The sequence below is a fragment of the Anoplophora glabripennis genome, unplaced genomic scaffold (genome assembly GCF_000390285.2).
Source record: "Anoplophora glabripennis isolate ALB-LARVAE unplaced genomic scaffold, Agla_2.0 scaffold82, whole genome shotgun sequence".
NCBI classification, from domain to species: domain Eukaryota; kingdom Metazoa; phylum Arthropoda; class Insecta; order Coleoptera; family Cerambycidae; genus Anoplophora; species Anoplophora glabripennis.
The window spans coordinates 1,340,894-1,365,126 of record NW_019416227.1 but is presented as its reverse complement, the minus strand read 5'-3'; the positions used below and the strand labels follow the sequence as shown (position 1 = coordinate 1,365,126).

The 24,233-nt window shown below is 33.7% G+C and overlaps 3 protein-coding genes across 5 annotated transcripts in view; all 3 read left to right on the top strand.

The window, feature by feature from the left end:
- The first annotated feature begins 988 nt into the window (after positions 1-988).
- Positions 989-12,537, top strand: LOC108903412 (glutathione hydrolase 1 proenzyme). The gene is made up of 10 exons (XM_023454768.1): positions 989-1,450; positions 2,536-2,688; positions 5,152-5,372; positions 5,610-5,805; positions 5,856-6,056; positions 7,579-7,813; positions 7,929-8,119; positions 8,184-8,424; positions 8,983-9,099; positions 12,289-12,537. Exons 1-10 carry the CDS (start codon positions 1,440-1,442, stop codon positions 12,454-12,456), a joined length of 1,734 nt encoding a protein of 577 aa, XP_023310536.1. The 5' UTR covers positions 989-1,439; the 3' UTR covers positions 12,457-12,537.
- Positions 12,538-13,576: 1,039 nt separating this feature from the next.
- Positions 13,577-20,923, top strand: LOC108903421 (glutathione hydrolase 1 proenzyme). The gene is made up of 10 exons (XM_018705591.2): positions 13,577-13,693; positions 14,855-15,019; positions 15,324-15,544; positions 15,606-15,801; positions 16,411-16,611; positions 18,547-18,781; positions 18,905-19,095; positions 19,261-19,501; positions 20,397-20,513; positions 20,675-20,923. Exons 1-10 carry the CDS (start codon positions 13,671-13,673, stop codon positions 20,837-20,839), a joined length of 1,755 nt encoding a protein of 584 aa, XP_018561107.1. The 5' UTR covers positions 13,577-13,670; the 3' UTR covers positions 20,840-20,923.
- A 375-nt stretch (positions 20,924-21,298) lies between these two features.
- LOC108903492 (glycoprotein-N-acetylgalactosamine 3-beta-galactosyltransferase 1) overlaps positions 21,299-24,233 on the top strand; it is a 21,484-nt gene continuing 18,549 nt past the window's right edge. The window contains exons 1-2 of one of the 3 annotated variants that reach the window (XM_018705704.2): positions 21,299-21,342; positions 23,273-23,318. In XM_018705704.2, the coding sequence (XP_018561220.1) occupies positions 23,316-23,318 (3 nt within the window). In that variant the 5' untranslated portion in view covers positions 21,299-21,342; positions 23,273-23,315. Of the gene's footprint in view, positions 21,343-22,579; positions 22,686-23,257; positions 23,319-24,233 lie in introns of those variants that run through there. The other 2 variants (XM_018705703.1, XM_023454816.1) reach the window with 2 other exon arrangements.

Sequence of the window (24,233 nt, the reverse complement as noted above, 5' to 3'; positions counted from 1 at the left end):
ATTTTTTATTAATATTTATATCTAACCTCGTCAAAAAAGATAATATGTTTTGTTTGAGCTAAGAGAGTATTTTCTTGGTCATAAGTCGTGATGAAAAGTACTACTATCCCTAAAACTGATAACATTCAATTTTGATTAAGTTAAGACATTTATCACCATTTATCTATTACGAATACGACATTATGTTACCTACGATAATGCGATAATAATGTAGGAAAATAGGTTCTTCATAATAAACGTACATTATTCTCTGTCTGAAAATTTGAACTTTTGTGGTATAAAAAAGATTGTATCTATAAAAAAGGCACAAATTTATAACGCGCAATTCATTTTTATCAATTTTAAATTTTTACAAAACGCAGTTATAACAGATCAATTGATGATAATGACATGTTTAATTGTCTTATAATAATTTTATAACCAAACATGCTCTTTGTTTTTTAATGAAATCAAGATTACATCTTCAGACAAGATTTAGAAATGTGCCGATTCATTCGAACGCCAGAGTCGTACTGGCCAAATAGGTACATACATACAATTAAAAAATCAACTGTTCGCTATGACTTTTAGGGACGACTTTGTCAAAAACGGGATTTCTACAAAAAAAAAATGTGATCCTAATTCTGAACAGTATTTATTCAATTTAGACAGACAAATTTTGCTCGCGCGAAAATACAGATAATAACAAAATAAAACTATAAATGACATAAATAACAAAAAAAGAGAGAGAAATTTATGTGAACATTTGTTAAATCCTATTTCATGCTGTGTCTTATGTCTATTTTCTTCTACAAATTCCGGAATTCCAGTATTACTTTGCAATAAAAGTTGCGCAACATCAATTGGTTTCCATTCGCGAAGCGCGATAACCTTTTCTTTTTATACTCGGTCATGTCATAATATCAACAACTACCAGTAGTTCATGCGCACTACTACAGATGCTTACCATATCACACCTACTTTCATATCCATACCACCACATCGTCGACCTACCCATTACTTACCGCGACAGGTGTATTTGACGATCGTGCCACGAAAACTAATCGAAAGTTTATTAATTTATTTCTCTTAATTACTACTCTGCAAAACTCTTACGGTTCTCTTCTGATTATCTATGTCGATTACAACATTGTAATTGTAGATAAATATTACTAATACTCTAGAGATAGCGATTTTTCTTCAATTCGCGCTTTGCCTTGGGAAGGTCGCGATGAAAATGCCGCTGAGGAATTTAAAAAATTAAATCAGTCGCGGTTCGCAGCAGATTGCAAAAAAAAATTAACTGACCTCTAGTAGTAAATTTAAATAACAGTAGCTACACTTTATGGTTAAATAGGCATACAATAAGCGCAAATTGTCCCTGGTCAGACCGCGATAACGCGCTGGGAGAGTAGTTGTGATTTTTTTTCCTTCGTGTGGTGCTGTTAAGGATCGACAAAATGAAATTTCGGTAAGTACATATATAGTTTGTTTTCTATTTCTGCTTTTAATCTTTCCATAAATAAACAATATCTACCTAACCGACTTGAGCTTGAGCCAGCATTATTTATACATAATCACAGCCTTACAAACATGATGTAATTATTTCTTGTATAACAAATTGCAAATTGAAATTTAATAAAAATAAATACGCAACTTTGTAAAAAATCGTAAAAGGTTTATATTTTCGCGTTATTGGCAATTTCATTGAAAAAAAAAATAGAATGGATCACCCTGTACGGTAGTAAAATAGTTAAGGACTTGTCTAAAATATTTTCAAGATCTACATGCCAAATATTCGTTCAAAATGCAAAGATATGTGAAAAATTAGCAACCTTAGGTGACGAATATTTAATTTACTGGTTTCAAAACGACGACTTTACACATATATTTGTTTTTAATGCGAATGCAGACATCCGTAAAATTTGATTACAAATATTTATTACAGTTTTAAAGTCAAAAGTAGTTTAAGGCAACTGAAATTGTATTAGGTATCTAATAAAAATTATAGTGTTCATTGGAATACCTTAAATTAGTTTCACAGCCAGGATAAATGGCTATTACTATTTATTACTGATTGGAAATGGTTGTTGTTAATAGGAAACATCATAAAATATGCAGATATTGTAACAAGGAAATTGTCGAAGAAGATCTTCAGTAAGTAGTTTTCTAAAACAAAAGTTCTTAGCCGTGGGACTTTGGTTTGGTCGCTAATTTTCAAGACATTAATTAAGAAACTTATTCTATATCAGCAACAATTTGAGTCTCGTGTTCGAAAAATTACTTTAAATGCTACTAATATGTCACATCTGACAAGATAATGTCAACACAGCATTACACAGCAGTAAGAATTTTTCTATTTAGCCGCTTGCACAGGCCGCTTGCTAATGCGTTGTCATAGTAACGATTTTATTTTTTTCAATATCATTTATTTAAAGAATGGGTAAGTAAGCTACAATTTAGAAATTAGTACATTATAAAATGAAGTTTGAAAAAATATAACTATACAGTTTATTTTTAATCATTTCAAAATTAAAATTCGTTCATTATTTTCAGGTCAAACAAAGTACTTCGCAAGTTAGGAGCTGCCGTATTGATTTTAGCCATAATCCTATTGATTATTGGTCTGGTGATATATTTTACTCAAACTCAACCAACTATAAAAGGGTCAGTTGTGACGAATGGCTATGGTTGTTCCGATATCGGAATGTGAGTAATACTTAGAATGAAATTGTGAAGTATTTGTTTTTTACTTAAACGTGTTATACAGGGTGTTACAAATTAGTAGGTCAAGCAGTTAACCACAAATTCTATACCCAGTACGGCTTATTGTTGGTAAGATGATTCACGAATTAATTTCGATTCTAATTTTACTTTACAGAAATATCCCTATAAACAGAATAATGGAAAAACTTACAAATGATTTGAGAAAAATGCATAAAAAATTAATTCAGGGTTTCCAATTAATAATAACATTGACAGAACGAACGTAGATATTCAAATTAGGTTATTACGGACTCATTAACCTTAAAATGATAACATACAGGGTAATAGTTTCACATAAGTACTTCCGTAAATAAATCAAAATGATCTGTATTGAGTAAGACTACGAAAAATATACACAAGCGTATTATTAAAAGTGACAGCAAATTTATTTAATGATTGATCCAGTATTTGAAAGTCACAGGGAGGGAAGGTCCAAAATTTCCAGTTAAGTTGGGAAAAAACTGTTTTTCCCCTGAAAAATTGAAATAATACAAACGGAAAAATTTGACGTTAAAATCTAAAATATAAAGAGTTCCAGCTTTGCCATATAAATAATATATTATTATACAGTACCTAGGGTGGGTCAAAAAAATCGACTAATTTTTTTTACTTTATACTCTGAAAATAGATTGCCAAACACCTCTAGAAAATTCTCTCCAAATATGAGATCTTAATTTTAATAGGATGGTCCCCCGCTTTACAGTTTTCCATTTTTTCCTCAGTATTGGAAAAAAAAAATCATATCTCTATATCAACTGTTTTTTAAAAATATCTCTCCTCAGATACTTGTAGAAAATTGAACGCTCTACAAAAAAGGTCTCTTACAATATTTTCGTAAACCTCACCGTTTAAAAGATATTAAAGGTTGAAGTTTGATTATTCCAAGACAAATTTCTGTTTTACTTATGAATTTTATAACTCGTTAACAAAAAAACATTATGAAATGCGCAATCCATAGTTTTTTACAAAAATGGTCTCTTACGATTAGTCGATTAAATAAAGCGTTTAAAAGATATTCATCGTCAAACTTCAATGCACGCTAATTTTAACAGTTTTTGATTAGTAATTCGGAAAATTTCAATTTTGTTTATGAGTTTCAGGGAAATTTATACAAATTTGAGTTTCTATGAACAGAGAAATGTTTTAAACTATTTTTCTAGTTTTTTTTTGTAGTCATTAGCATGTTTGGTTACAACGAAAAAAAATTAGTGCATTATTTCTGACTGAATCAATGATTCATTAAATTTTGAAAAAATAACGTTTTTATTAGACATTTATTATGAAAAGTATTAATCTTAAAGAAAAAAAAATGTTCAATTTGTTATTAAAAAGTTTTTTTATTTAATTATCAAGCGAGTTATAAAATTTCAAACATTTTGGTTTTGTGCTGATTTTTTTTTAACTTTTTTGTAATTTTAACCATTGAGTTTGATAGCGAAGAATTTTTTTGACTGCATTAGGAGCTCCACTAGAAACTCAAATTTGTATAAATTTCCCTGAAACTTAAACTAAATTGAAATTTTCCGAATTATTAATCAAAAACTGTTAAAATTGGCGTGCATTGAAGTTTGACGATGAATATCTTTTAAACGCTTTATTTAATCGACTAATCATAAGAGACCATTTTTGTAGAGCAGTTAATTTCCTACAACACTATGAATTGCGCATTTCATAATGATTTTTTGTTAACGAGTTATAAAATTCATAAGTAAAACAGAAATTTGTCTTAGAATAATCAAACTTCAACCTTTAATATCTTTTAAACGGTGAAAATTGTAAGAGACCTTTTTTGTAGAGCGTTCAATTTCCTACAAGTATATGAGGAGAGATATTTTTAACGAATAGTTGATAGAGAGATATGAAATTTTTTTTCTAATACTGAGGAAAAAATGGAAAACTGTAAAGCGGAGAACCTTCCTATTAAAATTATAAGCTCATATTTGGAGAAAACGTTCTAGAGGTGTCTAGCAACCTATTTTTCAGAGTATAAAGTAAATAAAAAAATAGTCGATTTTTTTGACCCGCCCTATTATACAGGGTGCTATAACATGTACCTACCCCCCTAAGATAACTTTTTGGTAATGGGTTCTATCAAAAACGTTTCGGATAATAGTTGTAGGCAAGAAACCAAATATGTGGTGACCTTGGATTTTGCCCTGACATAAAGTTTCAAGGCCAAACCAAGGTCAACTCGATTACATTGAAAGAAATACCCTATTCTTTATGTTAGCAATCGATAGAGGGCTAAATTTCACGTCAGAATTTTTTTTCTGTATGTACTTGCAGATCTTTTAGGTCAAAATCATCTTGCTACAAAAATACTTCGCTTTGACGCTACCTGGAACAAACATATTTCTTGAAAATGTTCGTCCTTTATTGCAATTTAAATAAAGCGTACTATTTCAGGTCGATTTTCGCTAAAGGGGGTAACGCGGCGGAAGCCGCCATCGCAACCCTCTTCTGCGAGGGCGTGTCTATGCCCCAAAGCATGGGGTTGGGGGGTGGATTCCTGCTGACGATCTATACGAAGAGGACGGGCGAGGTGTGGTCGTTGGACGCCAGGGAGGTGGCACCCGGCGCCGCCACCGAAGATATGTTCAAAGGGAACTCTTCGCTTTCACAGAGAGGTGACTGAAAGTTTTGTTAATTCATAATTTTAATGACTACCCGTTCTCGAAATACCTATTTAAGAAAGTGGGACTTCCCTTACAATTTCTATGTACGCAACAACTGTGTAGGAGTATAATTATTTTTTCCAGATAGTGCGATTACAAATAAACCGCATCATGTTGCATCAACGTTGGTTTTTCAAGAGGCGGACAAGAACCGAATAGCATTGATTACGTAAATTAAATTTTTTTTAGGAGGGACGTCTGTTGGCGTGCCGGGAGAACTTCTGGGGTACTGGTACTTGTACGAAAAGTTTGGCGGTAACGTACCTTGGAAGGATCTGGTTCAACCCACGATAGATCTATGCAAGAACGGGGTGTACGTCACGAAGTTCTTGGCAGGTATCTACAAGAGCAGGAAAACCCTGCTATACGCCGATCCCGTTTTAAGGTAAATAGGAAGAGTTTCATTGCAGATATTTCTTTATTTAGGGTTTGTAGGGATATTTATATCGATCCAGAGACTAACGACACCTATGTCGAGGGACAATACGTAAAAAGACTGAGACTAGCGAAGACTTTGGAAACCATTGCTTCAGAAGGAGGATACGCGTTACACAACGGCACTATGACGGAAGGTTTTGTTAAAGACATCCAGGACCACGATGGTATCATCACCGTTGAGGACATGAACAGTTACAGGTTGGTATAAATATAACGAGCGTTCAAATAAATACGTGGTCGAAGTTGGCTCTGACACTTTGGACGTAGGGAGTAGCTTATAGCGACCAACTTAACCTCATTGTTTCTCAACGAGCTGTATAGCAGCTGTCAGTTTCAATAACGTTAATGACTATATAACTTTATTTTAAAGAATAATCGTGATAACAATAACAAACAATTAAAGGAGCTGCGGAAAGTGTCCCCCTCCTTGTTATAACAATAAATTAAAGCAGCTGCTGAAAGTGTCCCCCTCCTTGTTCCAAGCACTTTTCACACCTGTTCCTCAAAGAATTAAAGACATTTTCTAAGATGCTCGGGGTATTGTTAATTTCACGAATCTTGTCTATAAGTCGAGCCTGCAGATGGTTTAAATCAGGAATAGGCAGTTCAAAAATAGTGTTTTTAAGGTAAGGCCACAAAAAGAAATCACACGGCGTAATATCACATGACCTCGGTGGAAATTCATGTTCAGCATTGAGACTTATTAGTCGATTTTGGAAAACTTCCCTCAACATATTCATCGTCTCGCCTGCCGTATGTGCCCTTGCGCCATCTTGTTGAAAGTAAAAGTTTGTAATTTCGTTTTCTTCCAGCTGGTTAACAAAAGGAGCGATAATTTCTTCTCTATACCTTTGCGCAGTAAGAGTACCATTAAAAAAAATAGGTCCATAAATCCTCCTTCGATTGAGAGCACACCAAACTCCAATTTTTTGAGCGTGTAGAGGGCCCTCGACAAAAAAGTTATCTGGTTTTTCAGAAGACCACATTCTCATATTCTGTGAGTTTACGTAACCACTTAAATGAAACCAGGCTTCATCAGAAAAAAAGGTGATATTATGAAGTTCACCGTAGTTGTTTAAAAACCATTCACAAAATACAGCCCGTCGCGGAAAATCAACTTCATGAAGTTCTTGCTGACAAGTTAAACGATAGGAGAACAAACGCAAATCTTTTTTTAACACTGTGTGGCAGGTACCGACTGATACTCCCACCATTTGTGATAAAACACGTACAGAAGTTCTTGGCGCATTTTCCATTATTTGTTGGACATTTTCTTTTAATTCTTCAGTCCGCTTTTTAGGTCGGCCGCTTCCTTCTTTTCTTGTTACACTGCCCGTTTCACGAAAAACATTAACACAACGCTGAACTGCACTTTGAAAAATTTTGTACTCAACAACGCCGGGAAATTGATTTTGAAATTCTATGAAACATTCCTCAATAGAATACTTCCATATTCCATCAATCTTGCGTCCATTTCTAAAGTAGGACTCTATGATAAACACTTTTTGTTCTTGAGAAAACACCATTTTAAACGCTTTTTAAAACGAAAATATTCAAATTGATAGCGGCGATATAGCGCTTTGACAGATGACGTTTAAGTTCATTTGCTATACGCTACGCCCTACGTCCAAATTTTCAGAACCAACTTGACCACGATTTTATTTGAACGCTCGTTATTTAAAACAGTTTTACTGACTTATTAAATTAATCTTTCGTTAAGACCAGACTGGCAAGAACCCATCCAAGCGTCGCTGTTGAACAACCAGACTCTGTATACGGCCCCGCTACCGGGGTCTGGAATAATTTTAACGTTCATTCTGAACATTTTAAGTAACTTCATCGACGTCACCGAATCGATGTCTGTCACCACACACCAGAGGATCGTGGAGAGCTTCAAGTTTGGATACGGAAAAAGGACTCTGCTGGGGGATGCGAGGTTTCTGGATATCGACGATGTAAGAGAAACCGTATATACAGCGTGTTTGTCACAAATTGTATTACAACAATAAAATATCTAAATTCTTCTATTGTCTTCATTGCAAGTTAGTGAAATGAATCCTTGCTGCTTAGGTGGTGGCCGAACTGACGTCAAAGGAGCACGCCGAACAGATAAGGGAATCTATCTTCGACTTCCAGACTTTCCAAGATCCTGCTTACTATGGAGCGAATACCACGAACGTTGAGGATCATGGCACCGCCCATATATCGATTTTGGCACCAAATGGCGATGCAGTTTCCGTCACGAGTACCATAAACTTTCTGTAAGTATGAACCAGGCACGTGGTAATGGTTTTTTTCAAAATTAAAATGACTTTTTGTTTTTAGTTTCGGCGCCGGCTTTGCGTCAGACAGCACAGGCATAATCCTGAACGACGAAATGGACGACTTCGCCTCTCCCAATATTACCAGCGGTTTCAACATACCACCCTCTCCAGCCAATTACATCGCCCCGGGAAAACGCCCGCTGTCCTCCATGTGCCCTTCGATCATAGTGGACCAATATGGGGACGTCCAGCTGGTCACCGGAGCTGCGGGCGGAACAAAAATCACCACCACGATCGCCTTGGTAAATATTAACTCGCCCAATTAAGGTTTACGTCCAAATTTAAGCCTAAAATATTATAATTCAATATCAGTAGATGGAGGAGTATTATCAATATTCAAATTTAATCTTTTGTTTGTATTATTAAAGGTGAGAGAGTATCGATATCATTTGTGTATAGTGAAATTAATAAAGGACTTAAAACACATCCCTGTGGGACACCAAACATTACCAAACCGCATCCATAGTTAAATTTACAATAACTGCTTTGATTATTGAATGAAAGTAATGATCCAATTCGATGCTGAACAATACCTGGAGTTATTTGATACGTTATTTAACCTCATTTGTGTCTATCAGTTTAATGGCTAGATCTGGCAACACTGGAGGAATTGCTCTTAAAAATGCGAGACCAGTGGTGTTGTAACCTATTTTTTTAACCTGTTTTCATTTCTTGATATAATATACATACCTATATTACAAAACAGCGTTACTTTGCTTACAAAACAACTAAAAATAATGTTAAGTCTTAAAAATATTGTTTGTAACATTGTTTTTGAATTGGTATATCCTTTATTTTAGATAATCATAAAGCACCTGTGGTATGGAACGGACTTAAAGACTGCCGTTGATGAAAAGAGGTTCCATCATCAACTGTTTCCGATGTCGATCTCATTCGAGGGCCTCTACAAAACTGAGGTTTGTATGGCATTAAAATAATTAAAATTTTACCTGGATTTAATAATCGTTTATACACTTCGCATCAAAATCAACTTTTCGTTAAAAATTGGCCCCAAGCCCCAACTTCAAAGTTGATTTTACTCTAGGTTTATTTCTCAGTTACAGCGCTGAAGTAGATTTTTTTTTTATTGAAATTTATGTTTAATTTTAAGAAATTTTTAAACACCCTGTAGAGTAGCTAAAATAGCGAATTTATATATATTTTTTTATAATTTTGAAATAGGAGCCCATTTTTAGGGATTTTTGAAAAAGTTAAAAAAAAAATTAAAAAATAGTTGTCGTTTCGATACAGAAAAGAAAAATGGTATTTTCTAAGTAACATGTCTCTCTGCGAAAATCATTTTTTTCCAATGTGCTAGATTGTACTAGTTCTGAATATTGTGAAGTTGCAAAAACTGTATATCTTCCGGGGAAAATAAGAAAAAACCGTTCTTCTAACTTTGGCAGAAATTTTTTGACGTTCTTGAGTCTAGAATCTAGACTGTGCTAGTCGATTTGAAAATTGTGTCGTTCAGAAAAACTTTATTTATATCTTTCGCTGTTTCCTGACTGCAGAAAAATTTAGTGTGAAGACAACTCTCCATTTTTAGAGAAAGTTCAGAAAATAGAAGAAAAATTCATATACCACATGGTTTTCTGATAATACGGAAAAACCAAAAGTCTCTTGCAATGAACTTATTTTTTTTTGGATATTCTAAATTTTGTTACATTAAAAAAATTGTTGTGTTAATTTTGTGCCACATTGTGCTATTTTCAAGGAAACTGGAAGATGTAAGTTCAGAACAACTAGCAAAGTCTTAGGGCGTGTCGATTTTTTTGAATTTCTTTTTTCAAAAATGAGTAGTGTCAAAAAGTTGTGTTTCCGGCAATTATATTGGTTTGTTTGGTAGCAATCGAAAAATTTTCACATTTCATGTAAAAATTGCAGTCAACTATCTTCTCATAAGAAATTCGCCTATAATGTTAAAAATATATATACAGGGTGATTCATTAACAATGGGAAAATCGAAGGCTGAAGATGCTACACGTGAAATGGTGACTATTGGCGCAAACATGCCTTATTCGAAAGTTGATAGTTTCGGAAATACAGGGTGTTGAAAGTTAAAATTTTAAATCGTTTTTTGCAATTACTCTGAAAATATGTAGGTTAGGAACCTGAAAATTTGTGAAACTATATTTTTTTTAAGCGACGAATAAGATGCGTGTTATAATTTCAGCGTTGTTCATAGAGGGCGCCACCCACGACCAATTTTACCGAAAATTTAGTTAATAATTTTTTACCCTGTATGTCTAACATGAAACTTGATTCAAAACTTGAATGAGCGATCATTTTCCCATTAATTGTGTATTCTTGCTTGATTTCGGTATCTCGATCCGTTTTCGAGAAAAATCGATTTAACGAACATAGTGTTTTGATAATACGAGAAATTAAAAGCGAAACAAACCAAGTGTTTCTTCGTGTTATTACAACTAAAACAAATAAAATACGTAATAATGATTTAAAGTAATTGTTCGAAGAATCCACAGTTGACACTGATACACTTTACACGTTTTCTGGGAGATCTTCGAGTTTGTAACAACATATTGGGATTGCGTCTGCTTCGTTGGCAGCGATTTGTGTTCTTTGCCACAACTCTTCACGCGAGCCAATAAATTATTTGTAAACTATAACTTTCATTCGAGATCAAATAGAAAAATCAAGAGGATTGAAGTCCGGACTTCTGGGTGGCCAAGCAAAAATGCTGACATGGTCAATCCAGCGATCTGGAAAAATTGCATCTAAATATGCATGCACTGGCCGAGAAAAATGCGGTGGCGTCCATCGTGCATGAACCACATGTCTCTTCTTAAATAAAGTGGAACTTCTTCAAGCCGTGGAAGCATTTTTACTTGGCCACCCAGAAGTCCGGACTTCAATCCTCTTCATTTTTCCATTTTTTAAGAATCTATTGGTTCGTATGAAGAGTTGTGGCAAAGAATACAAATCGCTGACAACGAAGTCAAATGCAATCCCAATATGTTGTTTCAAACTCGAAGGTCTACTTTAAATAATTATTACAAATTTCATTTGTTTTATTGTTAATAATGTTGTAATAACATGAAGAAACACTTGGTTTGTTTCGCTTTTAATTTCTCGTATTATCAAAACATAGTGTTGGTTAAATCGATTTTTCTCGAAAACGGATCGAGATACTGAAATGAAACAAGAGTACATAATTAATGAAAAAATTATTGCTCTTTCAGGTTTTGAATCAAGTTTCATATTATACATACAGGGCAAAAAGTTATTCACTAAATTTTCGGTAAAATTGGTTGTAAGTGGCGCCCTCTATGAGCAAAGCTGAAATTGCAACACGCATCTTATTCGTCATTTAAAAAAATATAGTTTCACAAATTGTCAAGTTCCTAACCTACATACTTTCAGAATAATGGCAAAAAACGATTTAAAATTTTACCTTTCAACACCCTGTATTTCCGAAACTATCAACTTTCGGATAAGGCATGTTTGCGCCAATGGACACCATTTCACGTGTAGTATCTTCAGCTTTCGATTTTCCCATTGTTAATGAGTCACCCTGTATATACATTATACTATAAAATCGTCAAAAAAAAAAAAAATTGTGCTACCCGTAATTTTTTTTTAACTAGCAATGCTGTGTGTGTAGCAAGCTACCTAAAGACTTTCGACAGTAGAATAATAAATGTGCAAATCAATACCTGCTTAGACATAATATTCGAACCTTTAAAATACTTCTTCCAAAAACAAATTTTTTTCAGAAATACCAAGGTAAATGTTTATAAATAAGCAAAAACCTTTCAAATTAGGATAAAACACATCAAACGGCATATTTTTGGACCCCCTCATTTACAAAAATCGCAAAAAATATTATTTTTCTGAAAAGTACAACCAGCACAATTTAGCACGTTGGCAAAATTCTTTTTCGAAGAGGGGCTGCCGAAACACATTTTTCCTCCATTTTCCTGGAAACCACGTTTCCCAACGCCGGAATATTCGAAACAACTAGCACATTCTAGCACATTGACAAAAATATTATTTTCGCAAAATGAGGAACTTTGTAAGTTTGTTTTAATTCTTACAGCGCAATTTTTTAAAATTGTGTGTAAAAAATATATTTTCCGCCTTAGGGCATCGATATAGTGGAAGGACTAAGTGTGATAGGGCATAGGTACAACATCACCGATGATGACGGATTCGCAGCCGTAACCTCGATATCTAGGAAGAATGGAAATGCGAATCAAGTTACAGGAGCCTACGACAGGCGAAGAACTGGATCTATTTCGTATTTATATTGATAAAAAAAAATCCGTCCTTAATTTATTTCGATTGCTGTTAACGATTGTACCTATGTATTTAATAAATTATTTTACTACTTATATGCAGCTTGAATCTTAAATGCTGAATATTGCCAGCTTAGCTTCGACCCCAAAGAAATGGGTTGCAGATTGGAGACTCACGTTTTCTATGGCCAGCTCAGTCTTGGATTGCTTCTGGACTTGTTGAGAGTAGGACCAGCTCTTTTTGTCTTCGTCTGTAACTTGGTTGTACAACTTTTCTATTACACTGGTTCCATTTGAGGCTCTCAACTGAGCCTTTTTTACCGTTTATCTTTTGGCATTACCTTGCCTGGGCAGTTCTAGGCAGTCTCCTACAAGTACCTATTTTGGGTAATGAGCCTCAGAGTACCAGAGTTGACGTTCGATCACACCCAATGGCTGCTCCGCCGTTGACTCGTATAAGGAACTTCGCATAAAGATTGGACATTTAGTGTCTCTAGATTTTGACGATTCTTCTTAAAATTCTCTAGTACATTTTCCAAAAGTGGAAATTTCCCATGGAAATAGCTTATTTAAAAAATTTAAAAGGAAAATTTTATGCAAAAAAATCATTAGTTATTTTATAGTAAAAAAATGATAAACATTCACGTTAAAAAAATATTGACACAATAGCTTCTTCCAGACACCGCTGCTAAATTATTTAATCATTAAATCCTTGCAGATAACAAAACATTTTCCTATCTGTAATATTTTAATACCAAAAATCAATGATTGATTATTTCCCTACATGAACTATACTTGCCATGGTCCGTTATTACTGAAACACGAGTATTTAACAAGGTAAAAAAATATAAAACTCTTTCGCCTAGTGTGTGATTTTGGTAATAAAATTTGATTAAAATGCCCATTGTATTGTAAATTCCTCCAATAAACCGATAAACTTTATTAATATTTGCCGAGATTTTACAATTTCATAATCAAAACTCACAACTTAAATAATTTTTACAATCATATTGTTCTTTGGTACGGACAACTTATCTTTATCACATCAAATCCTTTAATTACCCTAATTTACTAAAACAATCCAGTACGTAATACGTAATGTTTTATTTAACGAATGAAACATAACTTTTTCAGTCTCTCTAATCTAACGAAGGGAAAATGAAGAGACTAAAGTATTAGTTGGTGTAGGGGCGTGAAATTTATTCAGCAAGCGGTATCTTATTTCAATTATGGCAATAACCACTATAGTCAGGTAAATAGGTAATAGTTTATCTTTAAGACGCTTTGGGAGTTGATAGTTTAGAATAGTTTAGATATATATTTTGGCTTGCCACACAATTTCAGTTATAACTTAAGTTTCAGGGAAATAAGAGGATGATAAATTCATAATGTTTCGACTTTTTAATTTATTTCAAACATGTCTATTTTGGATGTAAGATAAGCACGTCTTCAAATTTGAATAGTAGGCCAGTCAAATTGTCGAAAGTATCCCTTTTTTGCTAAAATTTAATCCAGTAAACAAAGACACGTAAAAATTAGAAAAAATTTCGTAGAATTGAATGAACTAGTTTACCTCTGCTGAATGTTAGGGCTTCATTTTCAAAATGGCGTCCAAAGTTCGCAAAAAACAGCTTTTTTCATTTAACAAAAACTAAACATTTTAGAAAAAAATGTTTTAGACAAAAGTTGTAGAACTTTTTATACCAAAAATTTTGAGACCAGCCCAGTGTTAATTGATAAACAAATGCATTAGTTATTGCAAAAAACGGTTAAAGATCGATTTTTTTTTTAATTCTATATCTTTACAATGAAAAAAGATTTTTTTAGAAACCTTTCAGAATACGTAGTCATTGGCAAGTAAAATAAGTGCATTTTTGTAAAATTGTAAAATATTTTCCAATTTTTGTGAAAATTGAGTTTTCCGAAAAAAAGACATTTTGTTCAAGTTTCAATAAATCATACAGTAATGCACTTACGTGACCCATCTTGGGCTTAAAATTTTCTCTAAGAGTACTTTTCTGTGCAAATTGGAAATATGCGAAAAATCTACTGAAACTTTGAATACTTTTTTCGAGTCGAAAAATGTAGATCTTTTTCTTATTTATCGTTGAAATTTAATCGGAATGGCATTATTACTATTTGAAAGCTGACATTCTTCCACAGAAATAGAAGTTTTTAAGAAAATGCGATTTTTAGCCGTTCTTTGCAATAACTAATACATTTGTCTATCGATTGACATCGGGTTGGGCTCAACTTTTGTGTCTTTGTTTACTGAACTAAATTTTGGCATGTAAAAACCTAATGCGATTGGACTACAGGCACTCTGACAAACCTAATTTAAATAATTTGTGAGCCTGCCATTTGGAGAATTAAGGTAAGCTGCTACAATAATAAAGAGTTATGTACTTTTTAGAAGCAAAAAAGGCCGATGGTTGTTCGCGGGCATTTTAATCCTCATTATAATAGCTGTTGCCATTGGGATAACAATTTATCTGCTCGACGGCGTAGCATTTAATGTAGAAAAAACAGCGAAAGCCTCAGTGGTGACAAATGGATATCACTGCTCTGAAATTGGGACGTAAGTATTATTTGAATTAATGTAAGTACATATGTCATATTTTCTATACATAGATCTATTGTGCGGTGTTGACTTTGATTGGACAATAATAATGCTGGTCTTAAATGTGTATTTGGTTGCATAATACACATTTTTAAAATAAATGTCTATCAGCATATTAGTATATAATACAGGGTGTCACAAGATTCCGTGTATATGGAACTACCACAAATTAGCTGTAGCTCAGAAACGACGGCCATAGAGTTCAATATTTATTTAACCAAGATATAATATACATATTTGATAATTAACGTTTTTCTCGCAGTTCGATATTCGAGAAGGGCGGCAACGCTGCGGAAGCGGCGATAGCCGCCGCCCTGTGCGAAGGGGTGGTTAATCCGCAAAGCATGGGCCTGGGGGGAGGGTTCCTCCTGACGATTTACAACAAAACCACGGGGGAGGTGTGGTCGCTCAACTCCAGGGAAGCGGCCCCTGCCGCCGCCACCACAGACATGTACCAAGGCAACGAAAGTTTGGCTCAAAGAGGTATGAAGATGTCTCAGTTTCTTTCTTTTATTTAACAAATAAATGTGGCATCGCGTTCCAGGAGGCCTTTCAGTAGCTGTGCCGTCTGAACTGATAGGGTATTGGTATCTTTACGAGAGATTTGGCGGATATCTCCCTTGGAGAGACCTAGTACAACCGACAATAGATCTCTGTTACAATGGGATATATGTTAACAGCTATCTAGCTACGATTTTACAGAATAACAAAGATGTTTTACTTAGTGATGCAGTTTTAAGGTAAATAATAATTATTATACAAGGTGAGCATTAAACTTAGACATATATTTTAACTGAGAGTACAATTCACGGTGTAAATGAATCTAGTGAGTTATTTTTCATAATTAAATACAGGGTAGGAACGGGTACAAATGTAAGTTTCCGCAAAAATTCTGTTTTTTCACTATTAAAATATAAATTATGGTGTTTAAAATAATGGGCAATACTATTTAAAGTATCGCAGTACTTGCTTTTATTTTTTAAATTATTAACGAGATATAGCATCAACTTAAGCAGTAAAATAACCCAGTATATAATTATTTTGGTTTATATGCGATGAATAAATAAAATTGGACCTGAAATAGAACCTTGTGGCATTCTAAGAATTGGATTATTTGACTGATTATTTCTTGTAACTAAAAGAGAAACATGTTGTCTCAGATTTCTCGAGAATGATGCTAACAGTAGCGTAAATTGTAGTTAACATACAAGTATGTAGGTATGTTGTAAATATTTATAGTGTTCCAATTTTTGGATACACAAGACATTCACATAACAAATGAAGCTCATTTTTGTTTGGTTTCTAAGAGAAAACGGACCTACATTTTACTTTTTTTTTCTTCCGTTCAGTGACGCCTTCATCGACCCTTCAACAAACGAACCCTACGGAGAAGGCGAATACATGAAGAGACTGAAGCTGGCGGAGACCCTAGAGGTGATAGCCGAGGAAGGGGGGTACGCTTTGCACAACGGATCTCTTACAGAAGCATTCGCCCAAGATATCAGAGACAACGGTGGCATTATAACAGCCGATGACCTGAGGAATTATAGGCGAGTAATAGCATAGCAATAGAGAAGACAAAAATAGTAATAGACCAAATAACACACCGATGAAAATAGAATGTATAAAAAACGTTTATCGCCATAGCGATTTCCGGAAGTAAACAAATACTTTATTTTACTGTAAAAACTAAAAATGAAGCATTTTACCTGATCAGAAATCGATTGTCGCTGTCACAGCCCCAATAGTAAAAGTTTTGTCGCGAATTATTTATAGAAAACGATGCAAGACATTCAATGCACGCTGCCTGAAATTCGGGAAAAGTCGTTAGAAGTTTTGTATTTGCTGTTATTTTTCTGTTTATTTTGTCATAATAAAATGTGATTATAATATCTCCATTTTTTTTATGAACAAAGAATCTCTTTACTGACTTGGTACATAAATAAGTATTATACTTTTGTCTTTGAATATGTTCTAGATGTCAAATAAACGTGATTTAGCTTGACTTGTCTTTCTTGGGATATTAACAGTTCGATTGCTGTGAACGCAAATGAAGTCATAAATTCTCAAAAGTAGACACTAATTATTATGAAACTATAACAATTCCACTTTGGCGTGACCTGGCCTGTCCCTTCTCAGGGCATAGCCCTCGATGTTTTATCGCCTAAATTTACGACCCACTTGACACAGCAACCCTTATCTTTAGTATCTATTTCTTCGAACTAGAAAGAAAGATCCGTGTATGGATAGAATGAATGTGTTTTCGAATCATGGAGTTATATAATTAGTTAATTTGTTAAGGCATATTTGTGGCATAACAGTACTTTGTGAAAAATAATTCAAATTCGACAAACACCCCTTTAATTATTAGTTATAATTTAGTAATAGGTATTTATTTAACAATTTATGTTAATACACAAAGTGTTTACGCCCTGGAAAGCGAATTTTTAAAGTTGATTGAAATTACCACATACACAATAGATACAGTGAATAATAAAATATGATTAATACAATAATTTGAAGTTAAAATATAAAATAGTACAAAAAAGTGTAAACAATAATTTGTTCAGTATCATAAAAAGCTTTTCTCAATAAAAACATTTTTATTCTTCTCTAAATTATATAATATTCATATTTCTTATGAGATGAGCATTGGTGAAACGTTAAATAGGCGGATACACCCTATACAGTTTTTGGTTTTAGTTAATCTCGAAAAAATTGTGGAGAAATTATTTGATCTAATTCGTGTATTTCGTGATCCACAAATGTATAAAGTTTTTATCTAGAACTATTCGTTAAAAAGGTACAGGGTGTTAAACTTCAAAAAATATTTTTAATTTTTTTAAATAATGTAAAAACTAGTACCCAAGTGAAATAATTTGAAATTGGGCACATGTATTTATGTAAACATTGTCCAAAATCTGAGAGCTTTTCCTAAAATTTACATGCTCCAGTGGCGGAGGTACAGGGTATCGGTGGCATATTTTTCTAAGTAAAATATACGCTAATGCTTTATGGTAGCAATAATGATATTTTCGGATTCATCTTTCAATTTTCTACAAATTACTACTCTTTTAGGTTTTTCCAAAAAAGCCTTATTTTCGAGTAAAACTTAAAAAACCAACTGAAAACACACTTTGATATTCAAATAAAATTCGATTTAAAAATACATAGTAGGCAACTTTGACATTCTGAGCAGTTAGAAGGAAGAATAAATAATGCTTTTCATCAGATTCAAGCAACAATACATTTCGAACAAATTACATTTTTGTTACTAAAAATATGTAGCGCAAATTTTGACGACATTATCCTGTAAATTTTAAACTATCGATAGTAAATCGGCTCCACTTCAATGTCTTAATATGAATTTTATGTAATTTCTTTTATGAATATGTACGACTTTTATTATTGTTAAAGAATCTTGGAAATTATTGAATCAAATAAGTTTACAAATTCATAATTTTCACGAAATAATTTTATTCCAGACCCAAATGGCAGCAGCCAGTCCACGCCATGTTCTCTGGAAACGAATCACTCTATTCGGCCCCTTTGCCAGGGTCCGGCTTGATTCTAACGTTTATTTTAAACATTCTAGACAGTTTTGTGGATCCCAGCGACTCCGACTCAGTAGCTACGTACCAAAGGATCATAGAAGCGTTCAAATTCGCCTACGGAAGTCGAACCGAACTAGGAGACCCCGATTTTCTACAAATAGACGAGGTATTTTCCCTTTCAATACATCTTGAACCTGTTCTATAATAAATTTACCAATTTTATTTGTTTTTCTTAATATTTCAATTAGGTATACCCAATTTTTGTCTACCTACAAACTTTCGGTTTCAGTTGATATCAAATCTCACGTCAAAAAGCTACGCCCAATACATCAGACAGTTCATCTTCGACAACCAAACATTCCAAGACCCCTCGTACTACGGCGCGAACACCACCCTCACCGAAGACTACGGCACTGCCCACATCTCCGTCCTGGCGCCCAACGGCGACGCTGTAGCCATAACGAGCACCATCAACTACGTGTAAGCGTACCAGAAATCATAGCTTTGTCCCTAGAAACAGTTTCCAACAGTCAGACGTAATGGCATTTGGTTCGAAACAAAGAATTTTGAACCCTACGTAAGAATGCACCTGACTGTTTTGGTTTGCTCTTGGAACAAAGCCTTAACTCTAACGATGATTTCCAGCTTCGGCGCGAAGTTCGCGTCCAACAGCACTGGCATCATCCTGAACAACGAAATGGACGACTTCTCGTCGCCGAATATAACCAGCGGTTATGACATTTCACCCTCTCCGGCAAATTTCATCGTCGGAGGAAAACAACCACTGTCTTCCATGTGTCCAACTATTATTCTGGACGGGAACGGGGACGTGATCATGGTTACTGGGGCTGCTGGTGGTACCAAAATCACCACTACGGTGTCCCTTGTAAGTTTTTACAATTGGGGGTTAGTGGGGTGTAGTTTCTTTCAACAGCAAAGAAATGGAAATGGATGTAACAGTTAATTTAGATCGGTAATAACAGCTCGATCTCCACAAATATTTGCAAATATGAAGAATGATTTTCAAACGACTCATCTGTATCACGAATTATACCCGTTGTGTTAGGTGTATGTTTTCAAGTGGAGCTTATTTACAAGTAATGATTAGATTACCTTACGGGTGTAGTACGTAAACATGTAGTCAGACTGTCAAGAGGCAACAATGGGCAGATGAGATGTGATCAGGGTTCCTGGCAATCACTCGTGATATGTAACAAACAAGTACTGCTGTATGTTCTTAATACGTAACTAATTATGGTTTACACTCACCGGGGGCGCCCCGCCCCGTCCTTCGCTGTCCTATTTGAAGGTCTCTAGAATAAGCATCCCGAATAAGCCCCTTGGCTAATGCCCTCGGCCTCACCATTCATTCTCGTATCACTCGGCTCAGCCCCCGGATACGGCGCCCCTGGGCCACGACTACCTCTCGGCCTTACCATTTACTCTCGTCACCAGACATTCGTTCAGTAGTAACACAATAACAACAATAACACCTGATTTATAGAGACAGATCTGCCCTAATGACGTACGTTAATTAGTAGTATATTAATAAGTAATGGCTGCGAACGTATTCACTAGACTGCTGAAATAAGACTCTCGTCTCTACCGCAGGAACCCAGAATCACACCGTCAGCTGAATCTACATAAAATAATAACGCTATGAAATACAATTCATCATTTATTGAGAACTAAGCTCAGTTATTCACTTATTTGTTTATTTAGTTCTTTTCTTTTAAAACAGTTCCTAACAGTTGTTAGAATATATGTTTCGATTTTTTCAGTTGATTATGAAACATCTCTGGTTTGGAATGGACCTGCTATCAGCGATGGACGACAAAAGACTGCACCACCAGCTGTTCCCAATGAGAATAACCTTCGAGGGACCCTACTCAACAGAAGTAAGTAATACCGAACGTTGACAATTTGTACGAACAGGTACCTGTAGAATGAGCAAACAGAACAGAACAGTTCAAATCTTAGTGAAAGCAAACATAAAGTCAAGTTAATAAATATAGTAAATATACTAACGCATATATTAATATCCAGCTTGTTTTTATAGGATCTACATATTGTCGAAGGTCTGTCCAATATAGGACATAACTACACTATTCAACTCACAGATGGTTTCGCAGCGGCTACGTCGATATCTCGAGACAGAAGTACAAATAAAGTGACTGGGGTTTCTGATAAAAGAAGACCAGGAACAGTGTCATATTTGTATTAATAAAATAACACAAATAAAATCGGTTTTGTACCATTTATTAACAAAATTTATTCCTTATTCTTTTGATACATGATAGAAGTACCGTTTGTAGATATATATTGTCTGTCTTTGATTATTAATAAACTAGAAGTGGAAGACAGATAGAACATATTAAATTTCCGTTCTACGGAATAAGATTATATATGTGGGGTCATTGGAAAAATATGAGTCTTTTTACAATGACCACATACATAATATTATTCACGTTTATTTAAATATCCTTTGTGTGTTTATGCTTTTTTTAAACCGTAAATATGAGTGACAAATGCACAATTGTACGGTGTTGATAACAATGTCCACAATCTATAGCTGGAGGAAATAAAACTGTTATCAAAAATTCTCCCCTCACTCTATCACACATATTCACTAGTCTCTTGTTAAAATTTAAATCACTTATTGTGTTTAAAATGATACGCTCCACCACAGGCATTTATTGTGTTTTGGAATACACTGTATACGTAGTGGTGAGTACTACATATTATTTGTTTTAAAATGTACGAATGTGCAGGAAATTTTAAAGTTCTAAAAATACACTGTCCAAAATCCTTGTACTAAATAAAACGGCAATTGTGTGTGCTGTGTGCTATCGCATTGATAACAACATTCATAATAGTAAATGATGATGAAAGTTGCCATAGCTGGTGACCAAAAACTCCCAAAAACTAGAAGTAAATAAGGAAGGGGGGGAAGAAAATAATAAATCTTTAAATATAAATCCTGATCTTTCGTTGTATAAACAGCCTTATTTACAAAATCAATTCTATAGTTAAAGATAAAGCTGATATAGCTTTTCATTATCTATTAGTTTTAAACAAAAAGGGCTTTTCGCAAATTCTTTTTCTTTGTTTTCAGTATATACATTTACGTGGATTAAATGATATCTTGTTGATACAAAAAATAGTCTGGGATTTGTATCTCCCTAGATTTGAAAAAGTGCGGAATATTTTTCTATCTTACAGACCCCGAAACACGGAATAGGTAGCTTTATTTATTAAGTTCTACCAAACAACTCTTAAATATGTATTTCCTTAAAATTGCTACCATAATTATAAGAAGAAATTGTATAAAATTTGACACCATGTATACTCAAAACCATACCTTAATTATCTTCGAACCGAGCTCAATAATATTCTAATATCGTGCATGTAGTAATCGCAAGAATGTTAGAGAATACTTGTGACTAAAATATTCATAAATTAATATCATTAAGGTTATTTCAAAGTGTTTATCTTGAGTATGTAAAACGTTTAAAGTAGACCAAAAACTAGACTGAAACATATTATGTTGCCAAAGTTGCAAAATACAGAATGAAGTCTTGAAGAAACCTTCAGATTATGCATTACATCTGGTGTGCTTGTAGATGGGAAGGGTAAGCAAAATTGTATTATTTAGGGGGAACTAGACACAATAACATGCCAAAAATAACCGTAAACAAGAAACATTTATTATATTTATAAGCTTTATCAAGCTATTTTACGGTATAACAAAAAGAACACGTACAATATAGCTGAGCGAAGCTATATTGTGTGTGGTACCAATAATAGATTGGAAAAGACGAAATATTTTAATAATATTTCGACTACATTCAACTGACGACTGGTACACAGAAAGGGTTAGTAATTTTTATATAAATATTTGCTCACGTTAACGACATTGAATTTATTGTTTTTTTCGGAGATTAGATTAGAATTCGTGATAATGATAATGAATCCATCTCTCACTTTCAACACAACCGTGATGTGGAATCAGAGGCTAGCATAAGTTAAAAATATATATATCTGTCTTGGTCGAAAAGCCGAAAATAAGGGTAAGTCTTTCAAAGTTTGTTTTCCATCTAATTAATATATCTTCGCTTTCACGTATAATAAAATCATTGTTTGTAATTTCATTTGTTAAGCAGTTGTTAAAGAATAGTTCAAGAAATGGTAGAGATTAATATTTTATTTGATTCTTTACGATTTGTTGTGAAGTCTCAAAATGTACACAATGTGGCACTAAATCTTACGCTTACGAGGCGTTTCAATTTTTGTATATAAAAAAAAACGATTAGTAAGACAAAAACGTGTTTGAGGTACCGAAAAATTAGAAACATTACTTAATATTTATCAATTTTTAACAGTCTGATCAGTTATCAACTTTGATTTTAGATTGTGATTTCTAAATTTAAATGATAAGCGAAGTAAGCTATGTGTGAATATACTTAACACGCAAATGCTTGTAGAAATGCCAACCAATTTAAAATTTCACACATCAGTCACTCCTTAGGTGAGATACTTTATTACAAACCACTTTATTGACCCGAAAAAAAATAGCAAAATATTTATTTTAGATAGTATCCATATTTGTCATAATTAGAATCGTTATTGGTATCGACCCCTGACAATTATTTTCCAGATCACCAAATAAAAGAGATGAAGATAACAAGGGCAGTTCTATAATGGTAAGTCTTCCATAATTTGTATATTTCTGTTCTTTTGTTTCTCCGAACTCATAATATCTTGATCCTAAACAAATTCAATAGTAACGTGTAGGCATACACAACTCTTATGATACACGAAGATAATTTCAAGTTTAAATAAAGATAAGGAATTTTGAATCAGGAATTTCATATAAATAGATTCAGTGATAACAGCTAAAAACTCAATAATTTAAAAAATCTCTCTAGCAAAGAACAGCTCGAGACGAAAATAGCTATATTTCTATTGACAGGTATTTTATAGACAAGAAATTGAACTTTCAATAATACAATAGAGCAAGAAAATCCATCTAAACTATAGAAATGTTGAAATACAACGATTCCTTTATTTTTTTCGCAGTAACAGATCACCGAAAATATGGGTAGATATACAGGGTGTCCCACTTAACTTTCCCACCCTCTTATCTCGGTTAGTTTTGCAGATATAAAAATTTTGTTGAAATAAAAGTTGTAGTGTTTTTTATGAAGTTTCTGTTTATAGCAACAAAAAAAACAATTCAAATTTAAATGTCGATGTGACGGATACAACTTATTATTTTTTTTTAATAATAACACTAAATTATTACATTTTCAGATGTAAAATTTTTTTCTGAGCAAAAGTATACAGCGTGGTAAAAAAGTTCTGCTTAAATTCATATTTTCGTTAAACAATTTTTTTTTTCGAAAAACGGTGAGACCCGTCGATTTTTATTTGATCCAGGGCACCTTGTTATGTGGAAAATTTTTTTTTTCGATAATTCACTTACGGCAGCGATGACATAATTTTTTTTTAATGACAACGCATTTTTTTTCGTTCGAAATTGATGACAGTGATAATTATCTAAACAACGGTGTGAAAATTTCGATGTCTTACATAACAATTTTTCACACCGTTGTTTA

Bases quoted from the DNA above. Each gene is read 5' to 3' on its own strand.
- LOC108903412 (XM_023454768.1), top strand. The intron at 5,373-5,609 runs GTGACTGAAAGT...AATTTTTTTTAG, and splicing joins CTCTTCGCTTTCACAGAGAG to GAGGGACGTCTGTTGGCGTG. The intron at 8,120-8,183 runs GTAAGTATGAAC...TTTTGTTTTTAG, and splicing joins ACGAGTACCATAAACTTTCT to TTTCGGCGCCGGCTTTGCGT.
- LOC108903421 (XM_018705591.2), top strand. From the start codon at position 13,671: ATGGCAATAACCACTATAGTCAG. The intron at 13,694-14,854 runs GTAAATAGGTAA...TGTACTTTTTAG, and splicing joins GCAATAACCACTATAGTCAG to AAGCAAAAAAGGCCGATGGT. The intron at 20,514-20,674 runs GTAAGTAATACC...TTGTTTTTATAG, and splicing joins AGGGACCCTACTCAACAGAA to GATCTACATATTGTCGAAGG.